The sequence below is a fragment of the Hyperolius riggenbachi genome, chromosome 8 (genome assembly GCF_040937935.1).
Source record: "Hyperolius riggenbachi isolate aHypRig1 chromosome 8, aHypRig1.pri, whole genome shotgun sequence".
Classification (NCBI taxonomy): Eukaryota; Metazoa; Chordata; class Amphibia; order Anura; family Hyperoliidae; genus Hyperolius; species Hyperolius riggenbachi.
Window position 1 is genome coordinate 54,196,955 of NC_090653.1, and position 27,363 is coordinate 54,224,317.

Here is a 27,363-nt window from a genome sequence, read left to right on the forward strand (position 1 = left end):
TTTACTTCAGGGGTGTCAGATTGTAGTGATATCCTGTTACTACAAAACCTGATAGAGGCAGAGTACCTGGACAGCAGTGGGTAGTTTCTTATGAGACACTCAGAGACCAGTGTACTGTATGCAGCAGCCTGAAGACACCGCCCCTTTCCCAGACTGAGGCCTAGTGCACACCGAGCGGTTTTTGGAGCGATCCGCCGGCCGCATCTGCCTGTAAAAACACTTGGCTAATGTATTGCAATGGGATGGTGCACACCGGCGGTTTGAGGTTTTTGCCAAGCCGCAAACGCGCCTCCTGCTGCGAGTTTGCGGATTTCGGAAGCGTTTCGTCCTCAAAGTATAGTAAAAAGGTAAACCGCTCTGAAAAACGCTACTTCAGAGCAGTTTGCCAGGCATTTTTGTTACAGAAGCTGTTCAGTAACAGCTTTTACTGTAACAATATGTGTAATTTGCTACACAAAAACGCACCCAAAACCGCTAGGTATATTTAGAAAACCTCTCTAAACATACCTAGAATCGCTCTGAAATCAGCTCCCAAAACCGCTAGCGTATTGCGAATCTGCTAGCGGTTTTGGTGTGCACTGGGCCTGAAGCAGATGAAGAGCTGCCTGTTGGCTGTAAACACAGTGCCTCCTCCAGGGAGATTTAAATTAAGATGGGTCCATCTACAGATTACCAGTTTTTGTTCAGAAGTACCCCTGAATCAGGGGGTGGGGAGCTAGATTACCTCCTCCTGAGGGTCCAGATGCTGTTCATTGTCCTTGGGGAAGATGCTGCTAGTTGTCCTCAGCTCCTCCCATTTCCTGTATCCAGTCCTCTAAGTATTCCACAGGATCCATCGGTCAAATACTTGACAGGAAGTTCCCCCAAGTGGAGTCATATGATTCAGAACTGCGCAGGCGTAAGTTCCATACCGCGTGTGTACACAGAAAAAGTAGGCGCTTATCCACAAGCCCTTTTTTTCACTGCACACGCGCTGTTCAAAACCTGCGTATTAAAGAACCACCATCGCGGAAATTGTAAAAATGAAAGAACATGTAAACATATAGAAATAAGAAGTACCTTTTTCCCAGAGTAAAATGAGCCATAAATTGTTTTTCTACTATGCTGCTGTCACTTACAGTAGGTAGTAGAAATCTGACAGAACAGACAGGTTTTTAGGCCAGCTTATCTCCTCATGGGGTGTTCTCAATATTTTCTTTAGTTTCAAAAGCACTTAGTAAATGGCAGTTGCTCCATCCAACTGTCAAAACTGTGCAGCGAGCAGGGAGGCTAGCTAGCATATTTGTATAATCCTTCACAGGGATTGTTTTTATAAAGAATAAAAGCCATGCTGAGAATCCCCCATGAGGAAATGAGCTGGTTCAAAACCTGTCGGCTTTGTCAGATATCTATCTATCTACTGTAAGGGACAGCAACATAGGAGAAAGGTAATTTATGGCCATTTTACTCTGGGGAAAAAAATGTGCTTCTTATTTGTATATTTTTACATGTACTTTACATTTTACAAATTTCCACGATAGTGGTCCTTTAATCACAGTTCAGAACCGTTTTGCTCCGTTCGGTGGGACTTTTGGACAGTTTGGGAGATAAGAGGACTGGGCACAGGGAACGGAGGGACCGTGAGGATAATGAGCAGCATCTGGACACTCAGGAGGACGGAATCTAGCACAACCATAGGCTTCATTTAGTCATTTTTCCCCAATTCAGGGGTACTTTAAAGAGACTCTGTAACAAAATTTTCATCCTCATTTCTTCTATCCTATAAGTTCCTATACCTGTTCTAATGTGGTCTGTCTTACTGCAGCCTTTCCTAGTTGCACAGTGGCTGTATTATCTCTGTTATATGATCTAATCTTCTCTCCTCTGTCGGGCTGAGGCAGTCAGGCTGGAATGTGCTGTGCTGCTTGTGATTGGCTAGAAGCTATACACACCCTCTCCAGGCCCCCTGCATACTCTGTATGACTCACACACTGAGCTACTCTCAGCCTATCACTTGCTATGTCTTTTGTTTGTAAACACTGCCTAAAACTGGCAATTACAAGCCAGGATTGCAGCAGGGAGTGGCAGAAACAGCACAGAGGGGCCTAGGAGAACATAATGAATAGAATGGTATGCTTTTTATTGTAAGAATTCTAAAGTACAGATTCTCTTTAACAGGAACCTTAAAAAACAAAAAATACATGAGTTTCACTTACCTGGGGCTTCTACCAGCCCCCTGCAGCCATCCTGTGCCTTTTGCAGTCACTCATGGCTCCTCCGGTTCCCCGCTGCCAGCTAGTTTCGTTTTTGCCGACTGGGAGTCAGCCGGCCGCCATGCGTACATTTTTACACATTCCCGCTGGTGCAGAAAGCTATCGCGGACATTAACAAGTGTATTTTTACGTGTTACAGGTGTAATGCGTAAAGTTTCATACCACTTTAAAGAGACACTGAAGTAAAAAATAAATAAATTATGATGTAATGATTTGTATGTGTAGTACAGCTAAGAAATAAAATATTACCAGCAGAGGCGCAAGTCTAATATTGTTTTCAGTACAGGAAGATTTAAGAAACTCCAGTTATCTATGCAAAAGAACCATTGAGCTCCACGACTTTCAAAGTCGCAGCGAGCTCTATCTTCTGAAGCTTGTTGTTATGTCATCTGTCAGTCACTGTATTTTCTTTTTCTCTCCAGAAGACTGGTCAATAGATCACAAGACTGCTCTGTAAAATCATTTAGAATGCAGAGTAGTGTGTAAACTGCAAATATTAGATAATGATGCAAGGTTATTAAAAAAAAAAAAAAAAAAAAAAAAAACCCACTAGAACTGAAAATATGCTACTAATCTAGTCATTATCTGTACTACACAACCAATTCATTATATCATAATTTTTTTTTTTCCGCTTCAGTTGTCTCTTTAAGTACTTTCTGAGGCAAGCAATTTTTTGTCATTGCCCGTTTCAGATGTTTGAGGATGCCTTTAGACAAAGGTTTTCCCAGTCAGAGGTTACATTTAAAATTTAACTACAACACCCTTTACCCTAGAATTTTACATCATTATCCTATAGTCACTAATTTGAATTTAAACTTTCCTTACCTTGGATCGAGCCCCAGAGCCACATCTACACCGAGGTGGTGAGGTCTTGGTAAATCGGTCACATACTGGAGGTTCTGAGCGCTAAAAATCCTGACCACTCCCTCCTCGCAGCCACAGAAAACAAACTGCTCAGTGGCAGTGAGACAGTAGGAGGCAGAGACCTGACAGAAACAGGAAGTGACATTTTAGGTTAACAAGCATTAGTGACAGAACTACTAATGTTAAAATAGGTAAATCTATAGTTGAGGTCTGAGTAGTACAGGCGCCAAAAACATCAAACTGTAAAAGACCAAAATGATCACTTGCATTTGTTCTGGGGCGACGGACGTCTCAGGTCTGACAAACAAAACTATATGAAATATTTCTAGATTGGGAAATGAACAGAAAAACCAAAAACATATTTAAAAACGTTTTAAGAATGTTTTGTCCTTCAAAAGTTAGCAGCTGTGAAAGTTTCGACATCCTTCAAAGTACTTCTATGCTCACCTGTTTCATGCCATTTCAATGAGTGAGAGCTATTAAAAGGGATACTGTAGGGGGGGGGGGGGGGGCGCTCACCGATGCTCCGGCCCCGCCTCCGATTCACTTCTGGAATTTCAGACTTTAAAGTCAGAAAACCACTGCGCCTGTGTTGCTGTGTCCTCGATCCCGCTGATGTCATCAAGAGCGCACAGCGCAGGCCCAGTATGGTCTGTGTCTGCGCAGTACACTCCTGGTGACATCAGCGGGAGCGAGGACACGGCAACGCAGGCGCAGTGGTTTTCTGACTTTAAAGTCAGAAATTCCAGAAGTGAACCGGAGGCGGGGCCGGAGCATTGGGGAGTGGCTGCGCCAACACAGGATGTCTGCGGGGGACCATTAGAAGCCCCGGGTAAGTTCAGCTCATTTTCCCACAACCCCCCTACAGTATCCCTTTAAGAAAAACTGTTTGTTTGCTTCAGAGAAAATATTGTTATCCTTGAAGCCACCTGCTAGGCCCAAACATTTTTTTACAATCTGTGTAGCACTCAGCTTGTTTGCATCTATAGAGAATCTTTTGAAAGAATGAAGTAAAAAACAAATCCCTTTCAAGGGACCTGGTGAGGAGAAAGTGACACTACCCACTTCTTGCTCCACAAACTGTCTGTGCTATAGCCTGCAATTTTCTCAGAGAGCTTAGTGACCCAGAGACGAGAATAATAAAGATTTTTTTACTTACCCGGGGTTTCCTCCAGCCCCATAAGCACAAATGCGTCCCTCACCGTCCTCGGTTAAGCCACGATCAGCTCAGTCAGGCCCAGTCTGACTGAGTGACGTCAGCTGGGGGGCCTTCTGCACTTGCACAGAAGGCCCCTGCTGAGGTCATTCAGCCAAAATACTGGAGCAGATTGCGGCTTAACGGAGGCATTTAGGAGGACGGTGAGGGATGAATCCATGCTTATGAGGCTAGAGGAAGCTCCGGGTAAGTAAAAAAAATAAATATTTAGTTAGCTGGTCTTTGGTACACTTTAAAAGGATACAGGAGTTGTAATAAAGTACTACAGCTATTCTTACCTGGGGCTTCCTTCAAACCCTAGAAGTCTGTGTCCATCGCTGCAATTTCAATGCCACCCCATCTTCTGGTGTCCCCTCTGTAGTGGCCACCGACCTGGCCGCAGTGCTACTGTGCCTGCACAAACCGCTACCGGACATGGGAGCATGACAGGGACCCCTACTCACACATGTGCAGAAGCCACCAGAAGACTGGGTGACATCAGAACTGTGGCGAAGGACACAGAGACTTCTAAGGGCTGCAGGAGGCCCCAGGTATAGTAAAACTGCAGAGAAGTCCAGCAGTCCATGTCCACGTCTATGGCGAGCAGTCCATGTCTATGGCGAGAGATCTTACCTTTAATTTAAGCCATTTGTCCAGAATTCTTCTTTCACTGAACTGGCAGAGAATCCCCGAAAAAGAGACACAGAAGGTGCTTCTGGCGTTTTTGCCTTTCCCGCAGGCAACGCCACCAAATATGTTGTTGTGGAGGTCACCCAACAGTCCAGACCTGCCCACAAGAGGGACTGTTCCAACCTAAGGGGACAAAAAGTGCCACTTATTGACGCACTAGAGCTAACCACAGATCAGCACTGTGGCCTCAATTCACGGAGCATTATCAAACGTTTATCAAACACTTTATCAAACGTTTGATAATTTACCTCATGGGTAAAATCTCACTAAGGTGTTATAGATTTGTTGAACGTTTTATCGGTAAAACAATTGATAAATATATAACACCTTAGTGAATTTAAAATGAGATTTTACCCATGAGGTAAATTATCAAACATTTGATAAACGTTTGATAATGCTCCGTGAATTGAGGCCTGTGTGTGAAAAACCATTAAATACAGAACAGAGCTCCACACTGACCCATACAAAAGTCCTAAAAACTGAGTCATTCAAATATTTTACACCCCATGTAACCCCTTCCTTACATATAGATCTATGATCTTCATAGAACCGCCCTACCGAAGATTGCTTGGAACACTCCAGGTACCAGAACTTGACGTGACGATGGCCAGCGGTCACAAAGTAGCTGCTGTCCTCGGAAAATGACACCGCGCTGACCTTACTGGACACCTTGTTCTTCGCAACTAGGTTACTGTTCTGTGGAGACAAAGAAGCAGCATTCTATGGGTATGTATCAGAATAGATTTTATTTGCCAAGCACAAAGTATCATACAAGGAATCATCATTGGTACAGACAGCACAGTAGACCTTCATGGGCAAACATAAACATGGTATACATAGCACAGGGGAAGGCAAACAAACATTGATACACATACTACATTAAGAATAACACAGTGTGGATTGTTTTACATTACGCAGTAGGGATTGCTAATTGTCTGGAGGTGTGGTTTGGGGGGGGGGCTTCTGTTCTCCCCAGGCTTTTTTAGCCGGGTGCTCCACCCGGCTAGTTTTGGTGAGCACCCGGCTGTCATCGGCTCACCTCCTCCTATGCTTTAAGCAGAGTTGTGCAGAGAAGCACCGGCCCTGCATTCTCTCATCTCGCCCTAACCGGCTACTTTTTAATGCCACCCGGCTGGAAAAACATTCTGGGGAGAACACTGGGTAGATATGTCTGAAATCGATAGTCAATTCAACAGTTTTGCTGAACTGAGGACAAGCTTATTTTCCTTACACCAGTTGCAGATCTTCTCGATCTCTTGGCAGTAAACTTGCTCGCCCAAGAGACCTACAATGGTGGTATCACCCGCGAGCTTGATCACCTTGACAGTGTATAGCAGAGCCTTTCAACATTTTCACTAATTGTACTACTTTTATTGCCTGGAAATTTTCAAGTACCACCAGCGTGCCTGCGCAGTAGATCAGACCCGATCGGGCTCCACAGTTTACACTACAGCGGAAAGTCGCTACTGCACATGCGTGCCCGTTGACAAGGAGCTTTTTAGGGGGTCCCAGCGCTGGATTCCTTCTACTGAGGAAGAAGGGGGTAGCCTCTTTAGGATCCAGAGCTTCAATATAGGTAACCTCCCACTGCCACCAGAGAGCTGGGCAGTGACTCACCACAAAATTCAGCTCCCCCTCACTCGTTCCACGCTGCGCTGCTCTGTGGAATAGTTAAGACCTCAATTCAGCGGTAACTTGGCCGCAGTGAAGAGACAGCCAGGCAAATGGTGCACAGTGATGAAAGCATATACATCAAATACAGGAAGTGGCCAGTGATGTCTGGACTCTTCTCCACTGATCTGAGGTCTAAAGTATGCCACAGGGCAGCACGGCGAGGAATGAGCGAGGGGGAGGGGGGGGGCTGTGGAGTAGAACTTTGTGGAGGTAGGACGTGACCAGGACAAGCCACAGCCGGGAAATTAAGTGGCAGGCAAACCCGGTGCGTATCATCTGGCCAACAGCAAAGTACCACTGGTGGTACGTGTACCACAGGTTGAAAAACCCTGGTGTATAGGACCATCCTCTAATGATCACAGAGTAGTCGGGTAACAAACATGTCTACAGATATTCTGACTTCTGCAGACATTGATTGCAGCAAAACATGACTGGATGAAGTGCCCCATCCCCCATCCTCTTGCTAAAGGTGCCCATTAACAATGAACTTTTACCAGATGATCCACCTCCCAATCAATCCAATTGGACCATGTCGATGATGCTAATCAACTACAAATGATCATTTTATCAACCCATTGATAAGAAATAAATATGGCAGCCTCCATATACATCTCACTTCAGGTTCCCTTTAAATCAGTTTCAGTTGTACAAAACTTTACCAAATGACTATTTATGCTCATGTCACTCAAGCACAGTTCGCAAATCCTCCTCACCTTCCAGTCCCACACATTGACCACCATGTCATGCTGGTAGCCCACAGACACGACATACTTCATGTTGGGGGAGAAGCAGACACAGGACACCCCATACTTATGTCCGAGCATCTCCGACACCTGAGCCTTTTCGGCTACATCCCAGATCCGCACTGCAGGCTTGTGACCACTCTGAAAAGAGAAAATACCAGAGGCAACAAGTACACTCTTATCATGAGAAAAGTAAGGTAAGTGTGACCAAACTCACATACACCTACCGGTATCTTAGCTGCCGCAAATACATAAAACAGAAAGACCATCACTTTAACGTCATACAGCTGAGCTACAGTGCTTATTTAACTTTGCAGGTTTTCATAAACCACTTGGTAATATTAGTCTAAAAAAAAACAGATCTCTACTAGAGATTGGATGCTTATTTGGCCAGAAACAGCTTTAGGCCTTTTGCGCACTACATGCTATTCCGATTTTTTAATCGATTTTCACATGCGATTCCGATTTTTAATCGGTACTGCATGCGGTGTTTTTCTTTTGATAGCATCCAGGGAAAAATCGGAATCGCTAATCGGATTTGCAGTGTGCAGGGGGCCTTAAAGTGCTCCCGAGTCAAAGCTTGGGTTTAAAATAAGATATTAACCTGAAGAGAGGGAAGCCTCAGTATCCTATTGAGGCTAAGCGCTGCCCCCTCCACATCCAGGTCGCACTCTTTCTGTTACAAGCATGGCCGTGCATGCGCAGAAACATGGAGCCCGCAGCTCCAGCTTAATGTGTTTGCGCGGTTATTGCACAGACAAACGGTGCGCGGCCATATATGATTAGCGATAATGCCATGACGCTAATCTTCTGGGGAGGCCAGTGGTCACACTCAGCGATGGGGACATTAGGGCTAGGTTTCCACTTGTGTGTTTTGTTAAAGATTTTTTGCTCAGAAAATTCGCAATAGTTTTACAAAAATGGTAGTGAATGGTACTGTTTCCATTCAAAGCGTTCATACGTAAAAAAAAAAATTCTGAGGTCCCGATTCATTTTTTGGGATATTTTACACGTATCAGCCACGATTCGCCTGCAATGCTTTGCAATGAATTTTCGCATTTCGCATTCGCACTGTGTCGGGTATACCGCTGGCTGTCCCCAGGAGTTCCCAATAATGAAATAAATGTGCCAAATGGCTGTAAATCCTTTAGCTAGCACTAGGCTCGCTAGTTCTAGTGTCGGGCACCCGACGCTCCCCTGCGATCCCCCAGTTTATACATTACCAACCCTGGATCCAGCGATCGGCACAGCCTCCCGGCACAGCTCCAGTCTCTCTATGGGGAGGATCTGGTTTGCGCATGACGGGGACGTCATGACATCATCTGCGATCCTCCCCATAGTGAAGACCGGAGCTGTCCGGGGAGGCTGCACCGATCGCTGGATCCAGGCTGGGTAATGTATAAGCGGGGGAGCGGAGACTTCTTCTAGCTAGCCTAGTGCTAGCTAGAGGGTTTACAGCCATTTGGCAAATTTATTTAAAAATCGGGCTAACAGTAACAAAACCTCCTGAGCGGTGTAAAGCTCAGGAGGTTAAATGCATGGTCACAGGAAGTTGTCAGCAGTCACAACTGAATTGGCACTGTCTACAAATCTTTGTACAATTCCTTATCAGTGGCTGGGCAGATGCAGCCATTAGAACAATTGTACCTAGACCAGAGAGTTTTTTTCTCTCCTCGTCCTTAGTTGTCAGTCTCTCAGGACAGGGCACTCTGCGGCTTCCGCGCCCCCCTGTGGCTGCATTCCTCACAGGGCCCCTGCTTGGATATATTTTTCCGTTAATCTCTTTTACTACAAGTGGTAAAATTGGTGATTGATTGTACAGTCAGATTGTATGGTGTGTGTGGCCACCTTAACACTTTTAGCGGTGGACCCTGAATAAGCATGCAGATAAGGTGTTTGACAAAAATCTGACTAGATTAGCTGCATGCTTGTTTCAGGTGTGATGCAGACACTACTGAGTAGAAAAATCAGCAGAGCTACCAGGGAACCATTGAGCGGTATGGACGAGCTCAGCTCATTCATTACCGCCGGAGGGGGATAGCATAGCCATAGCGACGACCGAAGCCGGAAGAAGTTACGGCTCTCGTGGGATCCCGGAGCGGTAAATATAGCTGGCGGCGATCGGGGGCGGGACACAGCACCGGGGTGATCGGGGGACACATTTAGCTACATGATTTAAAACAACTTTTTAAAAAAAAAAAATAGCCCTCCCGCATCATTTGAACGCTAGGGAGGTTAAAAGGAAATAAATATGGCAGCCTCGATATCCCTCTCAATTCAGATTCCCTTTAAAAAAATCGAAATATTAGTGTCTAGTAAATAGAGAAAAGTAAATAGAAAATGTACCTCTCCGCTAACTATATATTTGCCATCTGGAGAGAAGGACAGGGCACTCAGCTGCTTGCTAGAGGGGGGGAAACAGCACAGTTAGTACATGAGACGCACACCAATCACAAAACTGGAATAGAATGATCTGCGGTTCACCTGCAGGTGTTGAGTATGTGAGTTTGCTTGTTCTTTTTCGGGCATAAGAGGACAATGACACATCTTAAAAAAAGAAAAACAAATGCAAAAGTTAACTATTTCTGTAGAGACTGGTCATTATCTCTGGTACATTGTCTTCTGTTCATCTCCTGCTGAGTAGAACAATGCCTAATTGCTTGACAGATAGATCGTAAGATAGATACATTTCCAACATGCTAAACTTTATCTATCTGGCAGGTAAATCTAATGCTGGGCACACACAGGTCGACCTGGCGGCTCGATTAGCCACCGGATCGACTCCCGCAGCGTCCCCGCGGGCGATTCCTTATCTTCCGCTCGACTCCCCTCTATTGTCCGCCAGCGGGGATCGAGCGGGGAATCGATCCGGCGGGTCATCAGACCTGTCGAAATTATCAGCTCCCAGCATCAGCGCCTCGATACACGGTACAGAAACGTACCGTGTATCCCCAGCATAACAGAAAATTGTATGGTTTAAACCCAGCATAATACTTTTGGCCACAGACCCTGAACAAGCATGCAGAACAGGTCAGACTGGATTAGCTGCATGCATTTTTGATTCAGACACTACTGATGCCAGAAAGATCAGATGGACTGCCAGGCAACTGGTAGTGTTTATAAGTAAATAAATATGGAAGCCTTCATGTCTTTTACCTAAAGTTCCTTTTAAATCACAGTGGTGAACCGGAAACACTAGAAATGAACAAGGGGCCAAAAAAAAACAAAACAAAAAAACAAACAAAAAAAAAGTGATTTCTAATTGGTTAACAAATCAAAGCTGGAGCTGCAGTACTCAGTATTGGTTCTCACATTCTGTTCACCCACGTCCAAATACTACAGATACTTACCCTGCTGGATAAGCAATTAGCCCAGTTTTGGGATCGCATGTTAGACTGCTGCTTCCTGACACAGTCACCCCCAAAACCTTCTCCAGCTCAGCCTACAAGGAAACACAACATTCCATTACAAATCATTTTGTTTTGCCTTAAAAAGTGTAATTTTAATTAGTATGCATATTCATGGGTGATGGTCAAAGCTCCATCCTTTTTGAGTGGAAATACATTGCCTTTCAGCTGAAGTCATGGTTCTTTCCTAGTTTAGTCTATCACTTGTCTATCCTAGCCACATTGGGCTCTATTCACAAAGGGCAGATCGGTAAAATAATGTTTTCAGTAAAATACATCATCTGGTATTTTACACTTTTTTTTTTTCCAAATTCACTAAAGTTTTCCCTTATGAGGCAGAAGTTTGGTAATTTTCCAAAAAAACATTGTGTAGTCAGATATCCAACAGCCATATGTTTATCCCTATGACTTGAGTTGGTATCTGGACATAATAAGCCTGTATGATGAGTTTACGGACATCCATCGTAACATCTGGAGCTCTGCATAAACAGGTCACGGACTCTGTCTCTGGGTACCACAAGTGACATACAGCAGAACAGCTCAGCCTAACGCCCTCCCTCTTCTATACAGTTCACTGCTGTCTAGTGGGCCACCCTCCCTTATACCGTTCCCTGGAATCTAGTGGTCTTCCTCCCCTTATATGGTTCTAGTGACCACCCTGCCCTATACAGTTCCCTGTATAGCCATCCAGTGGTTCACTCAAATGTCCAGCTAGCCCCAATCTCACTCATTCGCTGCTTCTCCACCTCCAGGAACATACGTGATGCCACATGTGCTCCACATGTTATAAGCGGAAACAGAGTGGGGTGCTCATGAGGAAGCAGTGGTCAAGACCGGGAGCAGCTGGAATCGGTGAGATTAAAATGTGGTGTATGGGCATCCAGCAGATCTCTCTCTGATCATAGAGAGATCTCTTTGTGCATCTGCTCATTAACTAAAGATACAGCGATGCTGGGAATACACAATTAGATTTTTTCCGATCGATTTCCATTCACTTCTATTTGAAGTCGATCCAAAAACAAATCGGACCTGTCAGAAATGATCTATTGAACCATCTATCTGCCAAAAAAATAATCTCATAGTGTATTGCCAGCATTTGGCATGCAACAAATATTTTTGCATGGATTAATTGGAGCTTAAATTGTGGCTTTATCTAGCTCTGATAAATCTGCCAGCAATCTTCTCTGGTTATCGCACGATTCATATCGCATGAGTGACATCGCATCGAGGCTTCCTGGCCAGCCATGGATGGGGAGGGTGGTCTGCCCCAGAGCTCGCCGCTACCTGTCTGCTGCTCCTGCCGTGTCCAGCCATGGCTCCCCGGGAGGACCTGCGGCGGCCAGGAGGGGAGTGGAAGGGGAGGAGTCCAGTGTGAGCCCGTTGCTGCTGGGCAATCTCCTCCATCTCCTCCCGTTCAAATCTCCCGCTACACCGGCTCTAACTGTCACAGCTCCGATTGGCCTGCTTCTAGAATGGGCGGTGTATGCGCAGAAATCCACGGGTACGATTGGTTTATTCTCATAAGGGGCATGGTTTAAAAACAAAAAGGCGTACTGCAGGGAAGAGACATCAACTACGATCCCAGCACGCTGACGGGGCGGAGCTATGCGTAATATTTCTGGCAGCTGCTTTTCCTATTGGACGAGGGCTGTTCTAGCATTGTATAGGGCGCAGTATTAGAAGAGGGGCGGTCCAAAATAATAGTATGGGCGGTACTATGAAAAAATTCCGACTTCTTATTAGATGAAGGGCGGGCTCTCACTGTAAAGGGGCTAGATTATGTAAATAACACGCTAGCCGTGCATTCCCATTGGTTGAGGAGTTGGGTAAATTCTGTACTGCAGCCATGAGGGGCGGGGTCAGAGACTGACGAGTCTGGCTGCCTATTGGATGACTCGGTTCAGTGCTGACATTCGCTGGATACTTCTGACGTCACTTCGCAGACAGCGGCAATCACAGGCTTGGGGGCTAGTGGTCACATGACAGCTGCACAGCCAACCAGCGGCCAGGCAGTTTCCAGGGAGGAAGGTGAGAGCCGAGCAGCTGCTGGGGGGATGCTGGGGTCACCGGTGAGGCTGTGGGTGCTCCTGGGAGGGCTGTGCAGAGCAGCTGGGGGCTCTGGAGCTGACAGGGAACTACAAGTCCCAGCATGGCCTGCATAGAGGGGCTGGCAGGGTGGCTCACAGTAGGCCAAGTGCAGAGCATAGACTGACTGTTGCCCATTGACTCTGCCACACTCAGGTGCTGTGCCACTGATATCACTCCACTCTCGCCCCATTCATTAGAGAGCATACACATCCAATTTTGATTGGCCAATCACTGTGTACAGTTCGTGTTGGTAAGCTTTCATACTACATGAAAGTGGTAGAATTGGCCAGTCAAACTTGGATGTGTGTACCAGGCTTCTCTCTTGCCGATGTGGTGACATTTTTTGCAACTTATGCTACATACACACTTGAGATAAAAGTCTTTGAAAAAGGCAAGATCACAGACCAATTTTACCCCCTTCCATGTAGTATGAGAGCCATACTCTACACAGCCTATTCTATGGAGCTGAACTCCCCATCAGATAAAAATCTTTGCAAGATGCTGCACACAAAGATGCTGTACACATTAAAAAGATCTGTTCCTGCAAAAGATCCATTCCTGCAAAATGCATTCTTAGTCTATGATATCTGCGGATCCTCATACACACCTTGTTTGACATTCATCTGCAGATCAGATCCATGAGGGTGGATCTTCAGATCTGCAGATGATTGCCAGATATGCAGATGATTGCCGGTTAAACAAGGTGTGTATGAGGATCTGCAGCTATCATAAACTATGAATGCATATTGCAGGAACGGATCTTTTGCAAGAACAGATCTTTTGCAAATACTGATCTTTTGAATGTGTACAGGCATCTTTGTGTGCAGCATCTTGCAAAGATTTTTATCTGATGGGGAGTTCAGCTCAATAGAATAAACTGTGTAGCGTATGGCTCTCATACTACATGGAAGGGGGTAAAATTGGTTTGTGATCTTGCCTTTTCCAAAGACTTTTATCTCAAGTGTGTATGTAGCATCAATAAGATTTTGCAACCGGTTGCTATAATTGATGTATATGAAAATCAGAAAGTGCAACCTAAGTATTGACTTAAAGCTATTGTTATGAGAAAATGCAACCCAACCTAACCCTGTTCTCACACAGAACCCTCCTCTAACAGGGAACTAATAACCCTCCTCCCCCGTCTTCCTTGGGCAACTAATAACCCTCCCGGAGGGAACTAAAACGCCCCTCGGAGGCAACTAATCGCCACCTCTGGAGAGAAGAAAGAACTGTTGAAAAGTACGGTGCTTTACGAACACTGGCGGTTGCAAATTACAGGCGAGATTTCTGACAAAAGCCACGCCTGCACAGTCCGTACAGTGCACGCTGATCAGCAAGTTGCAAAATCCTATGGATCGCAATAAGTTTTACCAAACTGGAGGATTCCCATTGGTCATTTTGCAAACCAACAGGAAGCCTTATGCTTCCTGGTCTCTGGGCCAGTGGCACTGAAGCTCCATGGATCAGGTATGCGATTTTCGTGTGTCGAGAAGCCTAGTGGGAACAAACACTGGCAGTTCCCATAGGCTTGCATTGTGTCCGATTTGTGTTTGCGGTCGGTGTTTTGTGGTGCGTCTGCAGAAAAAAATTGCAGCAGGTCGGCACTTTGCATTTGCAGTCCGGGTATTGCGTCATGCATTTGCGCTCTGTTTGAGAGTATAAATGTATCCTATTGATAACTTCCGTTTGCATTCTGTTAATCACAGCGTTTTTCATTTCAATGTACGGTAAACGGGATCTAATTCTTTCAGGCAGAAAAAGAAGAAAACAAATATGACCTAGTTATTGGTATGCTTGGAACTATACATTTCTCCCTTCATCCTCCAGGACAGCTCACCTGAGATTACTATTGAGCCCCTCCCCTGTGGAAACAATGCACCAATCAATTAAATCTGACCACCCCTCTGCTTACTTAGCTCTGTTCACCCCTCCTTCCATCAGTTCATTATTGTTTCCACTCACCCGTGGACAGGAAGCGCTATAGGGGAGCCTGAGGGGCACCTGTAGTGTGTATGCACCGACAAGGAGTCGCGTTGGAGTCCCCTGGAGGTTGCAGCTCATGCTTGCGTTGGCAGAGCGGATGGGAGCCGCGTGTTATGTTGGAAAACTGTGTGGCTTCCGATCGACGCGGCCGCCCGTTGCGGTGGGTTGGTTGCGTTCCTCCTCTAGGCCGCCCCATCGGCGTTACAGCTCGTGCGGGCACGTGACCCTCTACATCATCGGGGAGGGTCGCGTTCAGCTCCGCCCATACGGGCGTTTTTCTTTGGCTGATGGCAGGAAGGTCTTCCCTGACCTCGGGGGGGCGGTGCTGGATGCCGGAAGCGGCTGGTATAAGCCGAGAGCGCGCATGAGGGACGCCGACACGCTGTCAGTGCGGCGTGGAGATGGAATCAGCTGAAGCCTCCACCGCGAGCAGCAGCAAGATACCGGCCTCAGACCATGATCCAGTACAGGCTCAGGTATTTTAAAAGAGAATTTTGTCTTCTATCCCTGCTTGTGAATGACTCAGGAGAATAGTAATGACATTATGTTTTTTGGTCTCTCTGGTTATCTCTGTTTTACAGAAGAGCCAAAAGGCGTCACAGAAATCCAACAAATGTACAAAGTGTGGCGACATCTTACCACCTAATTACAATAGATCCTCATGCGACAGATGTAGCATGAAAAAAGAGTTAACATGTACATTCGCGGCCTTTCGGGCAGCCTTTCCAACACAACCTCAGCTGCAGGCAGTGCTTCAGCCGCTAGTACCTCCACAATCAGGGCAGTCAGCATCCCAGGCCATTCCCGCACAAGCCCACAACAGAGACAGGGGGGAGGAACAGCCTCAGGGATCCCAAACACTTATACCCCAGAGTCAGCCGGTGCGACCCTTACCTCCTTTGACAGGCCCGATAGAGCCCGATTCCCCACATGAGTCCTATGAGGATATGTCAGAGGAATCATTAGAGGAGGGGGAGGCTAGGGATTCAGGAGAGGACATTCCCAGGGCCAAGACCCCTAGATATTTATTTAATGTAGAAGACACCCCAGAGCTTCTGAAAGCAGTGTACGAGTCGGAACACATCCAAAATGCAACTCCCACGGCCTCAATTCAGGATGATATATATAGGGGGTTAGAGGACACAAGTAGCAGGACATTTCCAGTACATAGGTCCATCAAAGGGGTGATATCTTCTCAGTGGAAGCAGCCTGAAAAAAGATTGTTTATCCCGAGATCATTCAAGAGAAGATTTCCTTTCTCTCAGGATGATCAGGAACCCTGGTCTAAGTGCCCAAAGATTGACGCACCTTTGTCTCAACATTCTAGGTCGGCAGACCTTTCCTTTGAGGATGCAGGCACCCTGAAAAATCCCATGGACCGCAAGGCGGAAATATTACTAAAAAGAGCATGGCAATCAGCTTCTTTTGGGTTTAAGCCAGCAATCGCAGCCATATGCCTAACCCGCAACTTAGAGAAATGGATGCGGGGGTTAAGAGCGCATCTAGTAGCCGGCACAGCTCATGAAAAGATGCTGGAATCCCTACCTGTTATGGAAAGGACAGTGGCCTTTTTGGCAGACAGGGCGACGGAATCATTACGGGCCTCCGCCAAAACAGCTGCGTTAATTAATTCCTCCAGGCGGGCAATATGGTTGAATGCTTGGGAGGGCGATGTCTCTTCCAAGCATCAATTATGCGCAATGGAATTTCAAGGAGACTTGCTGTTTGGCAAAGATCTGGAGGTTATCTTAGAAAGATCCTCAGACAGAGCTAAGAAATTCCCAGACAAAAGGAAAAAGGCTACTAAACCCTTCCAGGGAAGACGTACTTTTCCCAGGCAGGATCAGGGAAGACAGCAACAAAGACAGAGATCCGGTAGATGGACTTATAGCTCGGGCAGGGGTAAGTCAGGTTTCCTATTTAACAAACCTCAACCGCCCGCAACCAAAACTAGTAAATGACACAGATTTACAAGTGGGGGGAAGGCTTCTTTATTTTTTTTCACGCTTGGCAGAAAGTAACAAGCAACGAATTTATTTTAGATTTGATAAAAAACGGATACAGAATAGAGTTCCATACCCCACCCCCGGGAAATTTTGTTATTACAGGAACTCCAAGAGATCCACAGAAAGCAGAAGCCATAAATTCCTCTGTGACAAAGTTATTACAACAGAGGGTAATTCAGAGAGTACCGGAACGAGAGCAGTCCAGGGGGTTCTATTCCCGAGTGTTTTTAGTTCAAAAGCCGTCCGGGAAATTCAGGATGATCCTCAATCTAAAGCCTTTGAACCCTTACATTCTGGAGAAAAAATTTCGTATGGAAAGTATAGCCTCAATTCGCAATTTAATTTGGCCAGGAGCTTTTATGGCCACCTTGGATCTGGAGGATGCTTACCTCCACATCCCGATCCATCCGCACTTCCAGAGATTCTTGAGATTTGCGGTAGTCATGGGGGATGCGATATGCCATTATCAATATCGTGCCCTACCCTTCGGAATATCCTCGGCCCCGAGGATATTTACGAAAGTAGTCGCAGAGGCAGTGGCACATCTACATCTCCAGAATGTGAGGGTTCTGCCATACTTGGACGATTTCCTAGTCTTGGCATCCTCCGAACAGCTCCTGAGGGAAAATCTACAAATCTGCATACAAACCCTCGAGGGACTAGGGTGGTTGATCAGCAGCGAAAAGTCTTGCATGCAGCCAGCCCAGTCCACTCTATTCCTGGGCCTGACATGGGACACGGTTCAGGGGAAAATTATACTCCCGCAGCTGAAGGTGTCCAAACTCATAGCGGCTGTGTCTGCTTACAGGGCAGAACCAATGGTATCCCTGAGGCAGACTATGTCATTACTGGGGCAGATGACAGCAGTTATCCCAGCAGTGGAATGGGCACAAGCACACACAAGGCATTTACAGGCATGGTTTCTTCAGGTATGGGACAGGAGGAAGGAGTCATTAGACAGGCTGGTAGTACCTCCGCAGGAAGTCCTCCTGACATTAGACTGGTGGCTGAATCCAGAGCGATTAGCCAGTGGTCGTCCTTGGAGGCAGAAAGATCCGGTAAAGCTTTACACGGACGCAAGCTCTTGGGGCTGGGGAGCGCACTGTCTGGACCATCAGGTTCAGGGACAGTGGTCCCCCCAAGTCAGAGAAAGCTCCTCAAATTTCAGGGAACTTCTGGCGGTCAAGGTAGCGCTACAGTCCCTGGCGCCACACATTCAGGACAGGGAGGTAAGCCTATACTCCGACAACATGGTCACGGTCTCCTATGTCAGGAGACAGGGAGGGACCAGAGTTCAATCTCTGATGTCTCTAACAATTCAAATTTTGGACTGGGCAGAAGCAAATCTGCAGTCACTCACGGCCACCCACATCCAGGGTACCCAGAACAGATGGGCGGACGCACTCAGCCGCTCAGTCATAAGGGAATCCGAATGGCAGTTAAATCAGGAGGTTTTCGACAGTGTCACCAAGGAATGGGGGAGGCCTATTCTAGATCTATTTGCTACACCTCACAACGCGAAGGTGGGGGATTTCTGTTCCCTTCATCCTTCCTCTTCAACGACCCGGTTGGATGCATTAGCGATTGTTTGGCCAAGGGGGCTCTTGTATGCTTTCCCCCCCTTCAATTTGATTCCCAGAGCACTAGGCAAGTTGAGAGATTCACAAGCGGAAGTGATTTTCATAGCGCCATGGTGGCCGAGAAGGGCCTGGTTCCCTTTTCTGCAGTCCCTAAAAGTAAAGGGACCATGGCATTTGGGGAACAGAGCGGATTTACTGCTCCAGAGCGACCAGGTACATCCAGATCCGGGGTTCTTCAATCTCACAGCATGGATCCTGAAAGGGAGAGCTTAAGACGGTTAGGATTTTCAGACAGGGTTGTCAATACGTTGCTTAGATGCAGGAAGGACAACACACGGAAAATTTACGCCAAGGTTTGGCGAGTTTTTTGTTCTTGGAAGGAGAAAAACAATATTAGGACAAATGACTTAAAATTTGTCTTGGAATTCTTGCAAGACGGAGTGGACATGGGGTTAGCGGAAGCACCCTCAGAGTCCAAATTTCAGCCTTATCCATTTTTTTAAACAGGCGCTTATCCACTGAGTTGCATATAAAAAATTTCCTGAAAGCTGTGGCCAGGTCGCAGCCTCTTCCAACCAAAATGATACCTCCCTGGGACCTGTCACTAGTGCTAGATTATTTGATGGCGGATGAATTGTTTCCGTCAGAAACCATTTCCATAAAGATGTTGACGCTAAAGGTAGCCTTCCTGGTGGCCATAACCACAGCAAGGAGGGTAGGAGATATCCAAGCTCTATCAATAAAAGACCCTTACATGATCATTCATTCAGATCGTATAGTCTTTCGTCCAGATCCTACATATCTACCAAAGGTGGCCACACATTTTCACAGTAGTCAAGAGATAGTATTGCCTTCTTTTTCTACAAATCCCAAAAATGACAGAGAAGTCAGACTGGCAAGACTAGATGTGAGACAGGCAATTCTAACTTATTTGAAAAGAACACAACAGTGGAGGAGATCGAGTCATTTATTTGTGCTGTTTGCGGGTAGCAGGAAAGGTTTACAAGCCTCAAAGAATTCAATATCCAGATGGATTAGGGAGATAATTCAGTTAGCTTACAAAGAGAGAGACACCACTGCACCGTCAGACATCAGGGCGCACTCAACAAGATCACTGGCAGCCTCTTGGGCGGAAAGGTCGGGGGCCACACTAGACCAAATATGCAGAGCAGCAACCTGGTCGGGACATTCTACGTTTGTCAAGCATTACCGGGTGGAGCAACTTTCAAACCAGGATCAAGCATTTGGACGCAAGGTGCTCCAGGCAGTCATCCCACCCTAAGGTACAAAGAGTTCTCGCTGGTCTCAGGTGAGCTGTCCTGGAGGATGAAGGGAGAAAAGCCGAGCTACTTACCGGTAGTAGTGTTTCGGCGAAGCCTCCAGGACAGCTGCCTTAGTTCCCAGCCCTATTGAGAAAAAAAAAAAAAAAAAAAAAAAAGTGATATAAGTGATAAACCTGTTTGTACGTATAGATATGTTACGGGTGAGCTATGTACTCTTCTAAGAACTGATGGAAGGAGGGGTGAACAGAGCTAAGTAAGCAGAGGGGTGGTCAGATTTAATTGATTGGTGCATTGTTTCCACAGGGGAGGGGCTCAATAGTAATCTCAGGTGAGCTGTCCTGGAGGCTTCGCCGAAACACTACTACCGGTAAGTAACTCGGCTTATCACGTCACCTGAAGTACACTTTAAAGGGAAACTGTAGGGGGGTTGGGGGAAAATGAGTTGAACTTACCTGGGGCTTCTAATGGTCCCCCGCAGACATCCTGTGTTGGCGCAGCCACTCACCGATGATCCGGCCCCGCCTCCGGTTCACTTCTGGAATTTCAGACTTTAAAGTCTGAAAACCACTGCACCTGCATTGCCGTGTCTCCGATCCCGCTGATGTCACCAGGAGCATACTGCACAGGCCCAGTATGGTCTGTGTCTGCACAGTACTCTCCTGGTGACATCAGCGGGATCGAGGACATGGCAATGCAGGCGCAGTGGTTTTCAGACTTTAAAGTCTGAAATTCTAGACGTGAACCAGAGGCGGGTCCGGAGCATCGTTGAGTGGCTGCGCGGGCACAGGATGTCTGTGGGGGACTGTTAGAAGCCCCAGGTAAGTACAACTCATTTACCCCTGACCCCCCTACAGTATCCATTTAAGAAAGCCTCTATAACTACTGGTCTGTTTTCTTCTTTTAATAATCTTTTCTGGTGTATGCTACTTGTTAATATTAATTTGTTCAGATGACAACGAACATGTTGGTATGTTAACCATCAAAATGAATCCCTACAGGTTTTCATTGCTTTTAATGTATACTGTTTATGCAGAGGTAGATGAGTGTCGGCACTAGGTGCAGTCGGGAGCCTGTGAAACTGCAGGTGGCGTGAGGTAGCGCGCTCTCATGTAGTGAACCGTTCCATATGGAATAAAAGGGAGTAGCGAGGCACAGCTTACCTGAAGAGCCCTTTATTGCAGTTTGGGCAAATCCAGTGGCATAAGCCATGAGGGTGACAAACTAGCCAGCTGTTTTGCGCTAAATGTGCTTCGTTATGTTTAGCCTCTGAAGCGCATCTAGTGCAAAACAGCTGTCAGGCTAGTTTGTCACCCTCACTGTTTATGCCACTGTATTTGCCCAAACTGTAATAAAGGGCTTTTTAGGTAAGCTGTTCCTCACTACTCCCTTTTATCCATATACTGTTTATAGCTGGACATTTTGTGTTGTTGCTGTAAGGTTGTTGTTTTTTTTTTTTGTTTGTTTGTTGTTTTGTATGTTTTTTTTTTTTAAGATTCTTTTTATTCGTATTTTATAAACATACAAACTTAACATGAAAAACATTTGCTCACTCGCAGGTGAGCGTATAACTTAAAAACTTGCACATTACTCACTAGACAGATTCTTACATTGGAGTATCCTCTGCCACCCCTCCCCCCCATCCCATCAATTATCATCAGAGTTGTGTAAGAGTACTAAGTAGTCTTAACAGTGCATTACCACTTTTGTATATAAGACAGGCAGATTAATCACAGAATATCGTTTGTTTGTTAGTTTTTACACCTTACGCTATGTGTGATTTGTGTCTTTGTTGCTGATCCATGGCTCCCATACTTTTTTAAATTTCTGAGGGCAGCCTCTGGCTATATAAGCAGCCTTGTATAGATGTATAGATTCATTAACTAGTTTTTTCCAGTATTGGAAGGTAGGTGGCTTTTCGCTCTTCCAATTTAGGACTATAGCTTTACGGAAGTAAAATAGTAGAAGCCCCACTAAGGACCTTTGAGCTCTTGTTGGGGCAAGTCTGGTAGTGTCTCCCAAAATACAATGGTATGGATCTGCTGGGGTTTTTATTTTGGTGGTAAGGGAGATATAGTCACAAATAGTTTTCCACGTAGGGGCCAATTCCGAGCAGTTCCATCTCATGTGATCCAGATCTGCATTTTCAGCATTACATCTCCAGCAGAGAACTGGTTTAGCCGTGTCAAATTTTGTTAGTTTGGCAGGGGTCAGGTAAGCTCTATGCAGAATTTTGTATTGGATTAGTCTGTCTCGGGTTGCTATTAAGTATGTGAACGGTTTGATCCACACATCCTCCCATTCCTCATCATCTAGGGTTGGAATGAGGGTGAGCCAAGGCTGCTTATATATGGAGATATGTGGCTCTGTAAGCAATATAATGTTTTGATATATTTCTGATAGCGCCTTTTTAAGATTGTCTTTGGATATTATATCTTCTAGTTCAGTAGTTTGCAGACGGATTGGTACCTTACCAAACTGGGTATAGAAGGCGTATCTGAGTTGTATAAACCTGAAGAAGTGAGAATTTGGAAGAGAATTTTTCCTTCAAGATATTGAATTCCGCCAATGAACCAGCTTCAACAATGTGTTCCAGGTTGGTTACTCCTCTAGAGATCCAGATTATTGGATCTGGGATTGTATAAAAGTTAGGCAATTTAGGGTTGTTCCATAATGGGACTTTGGGTGATTGTTTATTTTGAGGAGGACGATTCCATTTGTGCACTATGTCCCATGCCCTAATAACAGTTTTCATGTTGGTGGTTAGGGGGTATGGGGCATTTGTTCCTCTGTATAGTAGTTGTCTAAGGGCTTCAAGAGAGCCAAGTGTAGCTGCGTCTAATATAGTTGAGGCATTTGAGGGGTCTTGAGTTAGCCACCAATGTGCTGTAACGAGTTGGCATGCTAAGAAATATTTAAAAAGGTCCGGGAAAGCCAATCCACCCTCCGTCCATGGTCTCTGTAATTTTTTAATACTAATTTTGGGAATTTTATTATACCAAATGAAACTTGTTAGGATAGAGTTGCGTTGCATAAAGAATTTCTTTGGTACCCAGATTGGGCAGTTTCTAAATGTATAGAGATATTTCGGAAGCAATTTCATTTTAATTAAATTAATTCTTCCTATTAGGGATAGAGGAAGTCCTTGCCAGCCCGCTAGTTTTTGTTTGGTGTATTGTATTAAGGGTGTTAGGTTATCTGCCATGAAATTGTCTGTACTTTTGGATATCCATATTCCCAAATATTTAGTTTTATTGATAATTTCTAGCGGAGCCTGAGCTATGGAGATGGAGTTGATAGGGAGCAGCTTTGACTTGGACCAATTGACCTCTAGTCCCGTAAATGGAGCAAAGGTAGAGAATACTTCAAGGGCGCCAACTATAGAGACTTCGGGATCAGTTAAGTATATGACTAGATCGTCTGCGTACAGGGATACCCTCTCCTCCAGTCTGCCAATATTAAAACCATTTATCTTGGGGCTTTGTCTTAGTGCTGTGGCTATTGGTTCCATCGCTATGGCAAAAAGTGCCGGGGAGAGAGGGCATCCCTGTCTAGTACCCCTGTAGAGCGTTAATGGGGCAGATACCTCCGAGCCTATTTTTACTTGTGTTAGAGGGGCTTTGTATATGGTCTGTATCCAGGATATAATTTTAGAGTTGAACCTAAATTTCCTCAGTGCCGTCCATAAATATGGCCATTCTACTGAATCAAAAGACCTTTGAATGTCCACGAATGCTAAGGCTCTAGGGGGGGCTGTATTAGTAGAAGATTGTATGTGAGTAAAAATGCGTCTGAGATTTATGTCAGTTGTTTTGTTCGGCATAAAGCCTGTTTGGTCTGGGTTAATGATTTCAGTGATATATTTATTAATCCTGACAGTGATTATTTTAGTTAGTATTTTTAAATCATTATTTAAGAGAGAAATGGGTCGGTATGATTGACAGTCTAGGGGATCTTTATCTGGTTTTAGTATTAGAATAGTATGCGCTTGGTAGAAAGTAGGCGGAAGCTGGCTGCTTGTGAGGCAATGGTTTAGCGTATTCTTAAGGAAGGGGGCTATTAGTCTGGAGTACCGTTTGTAGAATTCAATAGGGATGCCATCAGGGCCCGGGGATTTTTTGGGTGGAAATGAGGAGATTGAGTCTATGATTTCGTCCTCTGTGATTTCGGCCTCTAATTTCCCTATGGCTTCTTCCGAGAGGAGCGGCATATTTAATTTCTCTAAATGCTGTGCTATTGTATCCTGGGGTACACTGCTATTGGATTTATATATATTGGTAAAGTGTGTTTGGAAAGCATTTAGTATATTGGCAGGGGAGGATGTTATTTCGCCAGAGGGCAGTCGTATCTCAGGGATATTAGTTTGTTCATTGGGACTTCTAGATATATTCGCCAAAAGTTTGCCATTTTTATCCCCTTGTTCAAAGGAAGTTTGTTGCCACTCCAGAAGAGAGATTTTAGTAATATCTGTCATATGTATATTTATATTTCTTTTGGTTTGCATGAGATCATTAAAGGTGTTTGCTTCTGGGTTGTCAGCAAACCTCTGAGAGGCTAAGGCTTCTGCGTCATGTAGGGAAGACAGTAAGTTATTGAAATTTTTCCTCTTGGCGCTAATAGAGTTTATGTAATTGCCCCTAACAGTAGCCTTAAAGGCGTCCCATGTCATTTGTGTCGTGGCCGATCCTTCATTTAGTTGCCAGTATTGGGTTATTTCTGCAGTAATGTTGTCTCCTATTTCTTTATCATCTATCCATTTGGGATCTAGCTTCCATAATGATTTATTATGGATTATGCCGACTTTACAGGTTATCTCTAAGGGGGCGTGATCAGATAAGCCACTAGGAAGATAGGAAGCCCCAGTGATGCAAGTTAGCATATCAACATTAGCAAAGGCCAGATCTATCCTTGACGCTGATCTATGAACGGAGGAAAAATGGGAGTAAGTTTTGTTTAGTGAATTTTTCCATCTCCACACCTCAGTCAGTGATAATGCCTCAGCCCAATTGCAAAGATCTATATTATGTGTTCTTAAGGGGTTTGTAGAGTCTTTGCCGGTAGATATGATATCATTATAATCGCCTATTATTAGGAGTTTTGCTGGGAGGTACCTCTTAAGGGTATGTGTTATTGTATTTAGCAGAGCTTTTTGTATTGGCGGAGGGGCATATAGACCAGCAATGCAAAACATTGATCCCATAATGACAATACGTATAATTATAAATCTACCGTCTGGATCCAAGTATGTGCTGATTATCTTATGCGGTAATGTTTTACTTACAAGGATGGAGACTCCCCTAGAAAAAGTAGAGTATGTGGAGTGGAATGCTTTAGCAATCCAAGGTTTATTTAGAGCTTTAGTAAGGGATCCATCGAGATGTGTCTCTTGCAGTACTGTTATATGAGGTTTGTGTTTCATTAGGTACTGGAACATTAGGGACCTTTTAAATGGTGAGCGCAGCCCTCTTACGTTCCAGGATACAATCTTTAGTGGAATTTCCATTGTGTTGCTTTAATGATAGCGATAAGTTGTGTTTTATTTAAAAAAGGGGAACCGGTCGGAAGGGGGGTGAGAAGATAGCAAGAAAGCGATACTATCTGTTTATAGTATATCTTACCCAGTGAGAACATGTGCAAAAGAAATTAACTTTGGCCCGATACTTGCAGGCAACAGAAAGTAACACCCTACTGTAGTACTGAAGAAGAAACTAACCTAAACTTATACCACAGTTTTATTCCCAACCCTTAGTGCAACCAAGTAAGTGAGTCAGTGAGACAGTCGCTTGATTACACTAGTTCCAGCAGTGTCAAGGGAACCCTTTTTTTTTTTTTTTTTTTTACTGCTGGATAGTAGAAATTTAAAACAAGAAAAAAGGAAAAAAAAATGTATGGTATAGTGGGTAAAGTAAAGTAGGTGGGGGTGGACAAGCAGAACGGCGTGTCACCGCCCAGCAGCGCTCAGGGTGTATAGTAACACCTGAGGGTACTAAATTCTTGAACCGTTACAAACCAAAGATCATTAATACGTGTGGTAGTTTTAGGTGGATCACACATACTCCTATATTGGGTTAGTTTGGAGGTGCAATCATAGATCGTGCTTAGCATGTCACCATGTTTTAATTGTGCTTATGCATACATTGCATTATGACTGTGTTGGTATATGGAGTATAATGGGGTGCCACTGCGCCTCTAGGTATATTTATAGTCATTAAGGTTAACAGGTATTTGGCCCCACGACCAGGCATAAGGCCCCATCCGCCGCAGTGCAAGCAAGGCGCAAAGGTGTCCTCCCACGGAAAAAATGGACAAGAAGTGTTCCACATGAGTATGAGGTGCTTCCGTGGGCCCTCAACAGTGCACCACACCGGCGCCCAGAGCAGGACCCGGGCGGGGGGGCAGGGGACAGATCGGGCGCAAGCCGGGGCATAAGCTCCTGTGGAGCCCAGTGACGGGCCCGCTACCCTCACCGTCCCCCAGCCCCCCGCCGAACCCAGTAGGTCAAGCATGCGCCCACGCGGACTCAGCGCAGCACACCAGGATTCAGAGCAGGACCCGGGTGGGGGGCAGGGGACAGATCAGGCGCAAGCCGGGGTGTAGACTCCAGTGGAGCCCAGTGACGGGGCCCGCTACCCTCACCGTCTCCCAGCCCCCCCGCCGGACCCAGCAGGACAAGCAAGCGCCACGCGGACGCAGCGCAGCACACCAGGATTTAGAGCAGGACCCGGGTGGGGGGCAGGGGACAGATCAGGCGCGAGCCGGGGTGTAGACCCCAGTGGAGCCCAGTGACGGGGCCGGCTACCCTCACCGTCCCCCAGCCCCCCCCCGCCGGACCCAGCAGGACAAGCAAGCGCCACGCGGACGCAGCGCAGCACACCAGGATTTAGAGCAGGACCTGGGTGGGGGGCAGGGGACAGATCAGGCGCAGGCCGGGGTGTAGACTCCAGTGGAGCCCAGTGACGGGGCCCGCTACCCTCACCGTCCACCAGCCCCCCCCCCACCGGGACCAGCAGGTCGGAACAGATACCAACACCCAGAGGCCCACCCAGGGCCAACACAGTATCACAGAAATGGTTGTTTATATTAGATCTCGTTTCGCTTCTAGTGCATAAGGCACCCATCCTAATCAAACACCCGAATCCGGGCGGAGGACCGCCAGCAGGCCCGGCGCGATCCTGAGTATCAGGAGGAAGTTTTAGGAACTATGCTCATCCGCCATGCCCGCCAGCACACCCCCCACCAGGAAACCAGCTGGAAGCAGTATATAATAATAATAATATATATACGAGGATGGAGTGCAAGCTTATCTACCACAGTATAGAATTAGAGGGAGACAATCCGGCATCTTAGCTACATAACAATGCAGAGGATTCGGCTAGTTTGCCCAACACGGAACAATCCATCTCCACCTATTAGTCAGCATATGGAGTTATTGCTATTTAAAGAGACACTGAAGCGAAAAAAATATATGATATAGTGAATTGGTTGTGTACTATGAATAAGTACTAGAAGATTAGCAGCAAAGAAAATATTCTCATATTTTTATTTTCAGGTATATAGTGTTTTTTATAACATTGCATCATTCTATAATATGTGCAGATTAC

The 27,363-nt window shown here is 45.7% G+C and overlaps 2 protein-coding genes across 9 annotated transcripts in view; one reads left to right on the forward strand and one right to left on the reverse strand.

The window, feature by feature from the left end:
• WDR62 (WD repeat domain 62) overlaps positions 1 to 12,346 on the reverse strand; it is a 98,310-nt gene extending 85,964 nt beyond the window's left edge. The window contains exons 1-8 of the mRNA XM_068250432.1: positions 12,110 to 12,346; positions 10,769 to 10,860; positions 9,903 to 9,965; positions 9,765 to 9,822; positions 7,389 to 7,559; positions 5,560 to 5,697; positions 4,945 to 5,124; positions 3,078 to 3,238 (exon numbers count right to left, since the gene is read on the reverse strand). Coding sequence (XP_068106533.1) covers positions 3,078 to 3,238; positions 4,945 to 5,124; positions 5,560 to 5,697; positions 7,389 to 7,559; positions 9,765 to 9,822; positions 9,903 to 9,965; positions 10,769 to 10,860; positions 12,110 to 12,229 — 983 coding nt within the window. The 5' untranslated portion in view covers positions 12,230 to 12,346. The remainder of the gene's footprint in view (positions 1 to 3,077; positions 3,239 to 4,944; positions 5,125 to 5,559; positions 5,698 to 7,388; positions 7,560 to 9,764; positions 9,823 to 9,902; positions 9,966 to 10,768; positions 10,861 to 12,109) is intronic.
• Positions 5,710 to 27,363, forward strand: part of LOC137528823 (oocyte zinc finger protein XlCOF7.1-like) — an 86,906-nt gene continuing 65,252 nt past the window's right edge. For 2 of the 8 annotated variants that reach the window (XM_068250442.1, XM_068250434.1), the window contains exon 1: positions 12,800 to 12,853. The gene's annotated coding sequence lies outside the window, so the exon portion shown is untranslated. Of the gene's footprint in view, positions 5,728 to 12,799; positions 12,895 to 13,013; positions 13,067 to 19,381; positions 19,766 to 22,232; positions 22,359 to 27,363 lie in introns of those variants that run through there. The other 6 variants (XM_068250441.1, XM_068250435.1, XM_068250437.1 and 3 more) reach the window with 6 other exon arrangements.